General features: G+C 43.3%; 1 protein-coding gene across 1 annotated transcript; it reads left to right on the top strand.

The window, feature by feature from the left end:
• Window positions 1-324: 324 nt before the first annotated feature.
• LOC100769437 (ubiquitin-conjugating enzyme E2 Q2) lies at window positions 325-1,943 on the top strand. Its single transcript, XM_027433328.2, has one exon. The coding sequence runs from the start codon at window positions 428-430 to the stop codon at window positions 1,547-1,549; it is 1,122 nt and encodes a 373-aa protein (XP_027289129.1). The 5' UTR covers window positions 325-427; the 3' UTR covers window positions 1,550-1,943.
• Window positions 1,944-7,852: the final 5,909 nt, after the last annotated feature.

Genomic DNA, 7,852 nt, shown 5'->3' on the forward strand with positions numbered 1-7,852 from the left:
CCTTGGCTTCCATTCCCAGTAGAGCACAAATTGGGATTGGTGACACTGTAATCTCTGTACTGGGTGGGGAGGGAGGTAGAGGTCAGAGAGAGGATCAGGAGTTCAAGGCCATCTTTGGCTACATACAGAGTTCAAAACCAGCCCCCGCTACTCCAGACTATGTTTCAAAACAAATTTTTTAAAAAATATTTTAAAAACCCAAAGAACAAAAGGTTCCGTTATGCTAGATGAAAAGGCCTTGAAGATGTTTGTGCGACACTGTGCTCAGACTTATGACTGCAGCGGCCACGCTCCGCGGGTCGCGGAGGCGGGCAGAGGCGGAGCCGCGGGAGCCCGGCCCGGCGGCCCCAGGGGCGGTGGCAGCCCAGCAGGCGTCTCGCGGGGCTGCTTCGCTTCCACATTCGTCTCGGAGGACCCAAGAGGAAGGATGTCGTCGGGGCTTAAGGCCGAGCTGGAGTTCCTGGCGTCCATCTTCAACAAGGACCACAAGCTGCTGCGCATCGTGAGCTGGCAGCTGGATGAGCTGCAGTGTCAGTTCCTGGTGCCGCCGGCGCCCGCGGGCAGCCCGCCCTCGCCGCCGCCGCTCACCCTGCACTGCACCATCACTGAGTCCTACCCATCTTCTCCGCCGATATGGTTCGTGGACTCTGATGATCCAGATCTCACATCGATCCTGGAACGTCTGGAAGATTCTAAGCCCAACAGTTTGCTTCGTCAGCAGCTGAAGTGGCTGATCTGTGAACTCTGCAGCTTATATAACCTGCCTGAGCACCTGGATGTGGAGACGCTGGACCAGCCCGTCCCCATCACCCTGAAGGCGACCATCGAAGAGGTGCCCTCGGAGGATGAAGAGGAAGAGGCAGCTGACGGGCTGGAAGACTTGGATCATTATGAGCTGAAAGAAGAAGACACTAGTAGTGAGAAAAAGTCAGAGGACGAAGGGATTGAGAAGGAGCATTTGGCAATATTAGAGAATATTAGGAAGAGTCAAAGGCAAGACCATTTAAATGGTACCGTGTCTGGGTCAGTGCATGCTTCAAATAGACTTATGAAAGAACTGAGAGATATATACAGATCGCAGAGTTACAAATCAGGGACTTATTCCGTGGAACTGATAAATGACAGCTTATATGACTGGCACGTTAAACTGAGGAAGGTTGACCCTGATAGTCCCTTGTTTGGTGACCTTCAGCTTTTGAAAGAAAAAGAAGGCATAGAATATATTTTGCTTAACTTTTCTTTTAAGGATAACTTTCCATTTGATCCTCCATTTGTTCGCGTCGAGTCACCTATTCTGTCTGGAGGGTATGTCTTGGGTGGAGGGGCATTGTGTATGGAATTGCTCACAAAACAGGGCTGGAGCAGCGCCTACTCCATAGAATCGGTCATCATGCAGATCAATGCCACCTTAGTGAAGGGCAAAGCTAGGGTGCGCTTTGGAGCAGATAAGAATCAATATAATCTAGAAACAGCGCAACAGTCCTATGACTCTGTTGTGCAGATGCATGAGAAAAAGGGCTGGTTCACTCCTCCAAAGGAAGATGGGTAAATAATTGACTGCCATGTGTTTGGAACAATGTAGCTTTAACGACACAAGCTTTGAGTATCTTTGTAATAGTAGTACTGAAGATATTAGCTAATTGGTGTTGTAGTGAATAATCTGTCAACTGACCGCCAATAGAAGTTCCAACCTTTTCATTTTGCTTACTGTAGGGGTCTTGGGCTGAACTGTGAGACTTTACTGTGGTAGTCCCTGATAAGTAGATATAGTGTCCATTCTCTGTCATCTGTTCTCCTTGATTAAGTGAGATGTGTTAAGTAGGACAGTCAGTTGTGACTTTATAGGTAATTTTCTTTTATTGGGGGGATAATGAGGGTTTGCAAATTATTGTTCCATTTAGAGCCAATAAAAGTATTGCCAGTGTCCTATACTGGCTAGTACATATTTGTGTGTTTGTGTCTTTTATATGTGTGAAGTTGGGGATTGGAACCCAGGGCCACCTATGTACTACACAAGACCTATATACCACTGCGTTCCCAGCTGAATGGTTATATCTTCTCAACTACAGTCTTTTCTAGTCTAAAGCCATTTTATTGCCTAAATAATGACAGAAACCTTGCTTGTGAATTGATAACTATTTTTATGGCCAGGTGAGGATATGAACTATCTCCTGAAGCTGGGCTCTTAACTGAGTTATACTGCACTTGGGCAAAGCAATCAAGGCCAAGCCATTTAAGGATTGTAAGCAGGCATTTGCCATGGTCCTGCTCTCTCTTCTTTGGTGCAGGGTCTCGGGTACCCAAGGCTGGCCAGGAATTCCTGATCCTCCTGTGCTGATGAATCTGTTTCTTACTGGTTCACTGTTTCTTATGAAGAGCCACAGCCTAGAACTTGGGGTGCTTTGTGAAACACTGTCATTCTACCTTTGCATTTTATAAACGGGATGCTGCAATTTTGTGTAGGCCAATGAACTTTATAAAGTGCTCAGCATGAAAACAGACTTCTTGAACAGAAATTACACAGTTAAGTTTAAAATGATACCTAATTTAGAGACTCTAAATTTTTTTCTACCATAAGAAAAATGACTGTGCATCAAAAGAGTTAATGGAACTCTGTGCATGTCAATTCTTTTATAAGGCATGACTCAAATCAGTGCACTTTGTTTGCATTTTCTTTTTTTTTGGAGGGGGGGGGTTCGAGACAGGGTTTCTCTGTGGCTTTGGAGCCTGTCCTGGAACTAGCTCTTGTAGACCAGGCTGGTCTCGAAATTACAGAGATCCACCTGCCTCTGCCTCCTGAGTGCTGAGACTAAAGGCATGCGCCACCACTGCCCAGCTTGTTTGCATTTTCTTGCTCACCTGAATCTGTCCCATTTGGTTGGTAATAGTTTGATTTAAAAATAAATTCTAAGCCAGGTGGTAGTGGCGCACACCTTTAGTCCCAGCACTTGGGAGGCAGAGGCAGGTGGATCTCTGTGAGTTCGAGGTCAGCCTGGTCTACAAAGTGAGTTCCAGGATAGGCTCCAAAGCAATACAGAGAAACCCTGTCTTGAGAAACCAAAATACAAGATAAAAATAAATTCTAGTTATTAAGTACTTAAAAAAGAAACCCAGAAGCATATTTTCCATGCACAAACCAGTTATAAATATTAAGTGTTTCATATACATGTTTCTTTTGTGTGTGGATGCAATGTATGTATGTGCAAATGCAATGTGCACACCTATATGGGAGCATGTGGAGGCTAGAAGTTGACATTGTTGTCTTCCTCCATTGCTCTCTACCTTATTTGTTTTTAAGATTCATTTTTATTTTTAATTGTGTATAGGCATGTGTGTGGAGGGGGTATATATGCACATGAGTGCAGATGTCTTCAGGGGCCAGAAGGTGTCAAACCAAACTTGGGGCTTCTGTAAGATCAGTATTCATTTAGTGGCTGAGCTGTGTCTCCAGCCCCTCTACCTTGTTATTTTTGAGACAGGGTCATTCATGGAACCTGGAGATCACCGATTGTCTAGGTTTGGCTAGCCAGAGAGTCCCAGCTCTGGGATTACAGAGCTTCACAGTTTCTACTTCTCAGTTCTGGGATTACAGGCATGTGCCAATAGATGCAGCTTTTTATGTGGGTGCCAGACATATGGACTCAGGTCCCAGTGCTTCTGTAGCAAGCCCTTTACCAGGAAACCAGCCCCTAGCCCCTACATATGCTTTAACGTTCATCAGCTGCATTAAGCACATCCAGGAGACTTGGCTTTTATGCATTGTTGTGTATGCTTAATTTCCTTTCATTCTATTTTGGGTATGATGGCAGGAGATCAATTTGTGGGCCAGGCATAGTGGCACAGACCTGTAATCCCAACTACTCAGGAACTTGAGGTAGGAGGATTAGAAGTTCAAGGCCTGTCTGGGCTGTGAGTTCACATTCAGCCTGGGGTAAGATACTATCTCAAAATTAAAACTTACAAACAACAAACAAAAGAAAACAGAATAATTTTTAAAAAAATAAAAATTAAAAGTGAAGGGGGCCAGGCGGTGGTGGCGCATGCCTATAATCTCAGCACTCGGGAGGCAGAGACAGGCAGACCTCTGTGAGTTCTAGACCAGCCTGGTCTACAAGAGCTAGTTCCAGGACAGCCTCCAAAGCCACAGAGAAACCTTGACTCGGAAGGAAAAAAAAGTGAAGGGGGCAGCTAGGAATTTAGCTCAATAGCTCAGTAGTATAGCCCATTCATAGCATTCACAATTTCCTAGGTTCCAGTACCCACCAGTACGAGCCAGTACCCACTCTCAGCCCATTTGCTTTTTCTGACATTCTTGGTTACATTTACATCCTTGGTTACATTTCCATAAGGTTCTGACCAGTTGTTCAGGTAAAACTGTGACAAAGCAGAATTATTTAAAACATTAAAGTTCCTTAAGCCGATGATTAAATCATGAACACGTTGCTGAATTTTTCAGCATCCTGATTGACAGCTTTAGTTCTTTTAATCATCACAGATTTATTTATTAATGCACGGTAAACTTTATAAAAATTGAATCAAATTTACAAATAACCATCAAAAACATCGGGGATGGAGAGATGGCTCAGTGGTGAAGAACGTGTACTGCTCTTCTAGAGGACCTGAGTTTGCTTCACAGCATCCACCACAGGCAGCTCCCAACTACCAGCTCCAAGGGCATCCGATGTCTCTGGCCTCTGTGAGCACTGGACTCACAAGGCCACACTCAGACACACACACATACATGTAATTACAAATAAAAGTAAAATCTTTTTAAAGGTAGTTATTTTTATTTTTCTGTTATTATTATTGATTCTTTTGAGACAGGATTTCTCTGTGTAGTCCTGGCTGTCCTGGAACTTGCTCTGTAGATCATTCTGGCCTCAAACTCAAGAGACCCGCCTGCCTCTGCTTCCCATTAAAGATAGTTATTAATACTGAATCATTCATTTAAATAATAATAATGATGATAATAACTCAGCTAATGTACTTTCAGGAGCCTTGCTATGCAGACCAGGCTAGCCTCCAACTCACTGAAAGCCACTTGTTTCATGGTTCCCAAATACTACTTACTGTACTTGCCCCATTTTTTTTTTAAATTTTGAGACAGGGTCTCATTATGTAACCCTGGCAGGTCTGAAACTCTGTAGGCCAGGCTGGCCTCTAACTCATGAAGATCGGCCTGCCTCTGCCTCCCAAATGCCAGGATTAAAGGTTTGCACCACCACGCCTAGCTTGGAATCAATCTTTTATTTCAAGAAAGAAAGAGTTGGAGTAGACAATGAAGGCATGAATTGCCCAGGCAATTTGCTAGCTGTATTCCCTGCAGCTGAGTGAGAAATTCTTTCTTGACACCAGAGCCACATCCTTCACCTCCAGGGCTGCTGAACCTTGCACTGCTCAGCATTTGGGACAAGAGTGACCAAGATGAAGGTAGAAAATCATACAGACTGAGATTTCTTCAGCTGACTTGCCAGATGGAAGACAGCCCTCTCTATGGACAACTAGCTAACAGAGTGGAAAACTACTTTGAGGTGGGCATGGTAGAGCATTTCTTAAACCCGGCGCTCAGAAGACAGAGGCAGGTGGATCTCTGTGAGGTTGAAGGCAGCCTGGTCTCCAGAGAGAGTGCCAGGCCAGTCACAGTCTGTTCTCTCCCTCTCCCCCCTCTCCCCTCTCTCCCCCTCTTCTCCTCTCTCTATATCTCATTCCCCCACACACAAACATACACATAAAGAAATAATTTTTAGGGACTGGAGAGCTGGCTTAGAGGTTAAGAGCACTGACTGCTCTTTCAGAGAACCCAGGTTCATTTCCCAGCACCCACATGGCAGCTCACAACTGTCCGTGACTCCAGTTCCAGAGGATCTGACACCCTCACACCAATGCACATAAAATAAAACTAAATAAATTATTTAAAAATAAATAATTTTTAACAAACCGCCTTGATGATTGGAAGAAAGCTGGACTGAATTCAACCAGATGATGTCCTGCAACCCATAGCTAAAGATCTTTTGTTTATATTCATGATAATCTATTAGACAAGTGACAATGGGGAAATTGTTTTGCTATTTATATGCAAGACTCTGAAGAGTTCTAGAACAGGGCATGATTGCATACACTTGTAATACCAGCTTTGAGGAGAATGAGACAGGAGGATCAACAGTTCCAAGCCAACCTGGACTACACAGTGAATTCTAGACTATCCTGAGCTACACATGCACATGGACTCTTGGGCACACACACATGCACGCACACACAGGCATACACTAAAAAGGATGCAAGAATATGTGTGATAGCTACTTAGGGAGCCAAAGAAGATTCTATGCACACTGAGAAAGTATTGTGTCTAGGACAAGAACTTCCAGTCTATCTGAAGCTGGCTGTTCCCTCTGGGCATCACTAATTAAGAAGGAGCCTGAGAGATGAGACAACCTTTAGAGAAAGACAGCCTGGCTCTTGGAAAGTCACAGAACCTTGTATTATTAAGAACATTTGTTATAAACCCTTTTAACACCCTGGAGCTTTCCTGTCAGGAATTTTAGAAAACACTGTAAACCACAGCACTATTCAATAAATGATGTTTCAGTTGAACAGCCATTTCCAAATTTCTTGAATTAAAAAACTTTTAAATGTATTCTTTCTTTTTGAGAGAACTTCATTGTGCAGTCCAGGCTGGCCTTGAACTCAAGGACCTCCTGCCTCCCAAGTGCTGGAGATTTCAGGCATGTTCAACACACACTCAGGTCCCTTTTAACCTTGAGACAGTTAAGTCACAGGAGAGTAGGAAGGTGATTCAGGCAAGTTCCATGAACCCTTCGCCCTACTTGCCTGAGACTTACATTCTCTACAGTTACCGTGTAGTTTGCAAACCAGGAAGTTGACACTGGCAAAAGCCGTGTGTATAGTTCTGTCATGTTGTCACATGTATGGGTTTGTACAACCACCCCAACTTTTATTGACCTTTGCAAAGAATCACCTTTTTGTTTGGTTTTTAACTCTTTATCCTATGTTCAACCTCACTGACTTCTCTCCTCCCCTCTGAACTAGTTCCCCCTTTCAATTGTATTTGGTTGTTCTATGTTCTTGAGGTGGGATTAAATCACAGATTGGAAAGTTCTCTTATCTACTGGTAGCATCTGCTGCTCTAACTTTCTTCTTAGTATTGCTTTGTGCCATACATTTTAATGGCATATATATATATATATATATATGTATATGTATATACATATATATATATATATATATATGTATACACACACACACACACACACACACACACACACACACACACACACACTTTTATTCTTACTAAACTCAGCATACAGTTTAGGTTCACCTGAAATTTCCTCTTTGTTTATTTGAAGTGTTATGTTTAGTTTCTAAAGCTTTGGCAATATTCCCATTAGCGTTTTGTTATTGGCGACTTTACAAGGCAGAGACTACAATGTATGCTTTCTTTGGGATTTGTTAAAGTTTCTCTTTTGACCCAGGGTCTTGCTATATGTTCCATGGGCAGTTGCAAAAACTCCATTCTGCTGTCAGTTGGATTAGCCGGTGTTGATTCCATTCAGTTGGTGGATGGGTTTATTATCTCCTTCTGCTTAGTTGTTTACTAATTGTTGCAAGAAAAGCACTGACATCCTGGCTACAGTTGTGGATTTGTCTATTTCTCCTTCCAGTCATATAATTTTTCTTTTGTGTTTTGTTTTATCTTTAATTTGTGTGTGTGCATGCATGTGCATGTGTAAACACATGAGCATGGGTATACTTGGAGGGCAGAGATATCAAATCCCCTAGAAATGGAGTTCTAGGCCACCACACGTGGGTGCTGGGAACTGAACTCAGGTCCTCT

Source organism: Cricetulus griseus, chromosome X (assembly GCF_003668045.3).
Source record: "Cricetulus griseus strain 17A/GY chromosome X, alternate assembly CriGri-PICRH-1.0, whole genome shotgun sequence".
In the NCBI taxonomy this organism is placed as follows: domain Eukaryota; kingdom Metazoa; phylum Chordata; class Mammalia; order Rodentia; family Cricetidae; genus Cricetulus; species Cricetulus griseus.

Coding starts and splice junctions, on each gene's coding strand:
- LOC100769437 (XM_027433328.2), top strand. CDS start 428: ATGTCGTCGGGGCTTAAGGCCGAGCTGGAGTTCCTGGCGTCCATCTTC.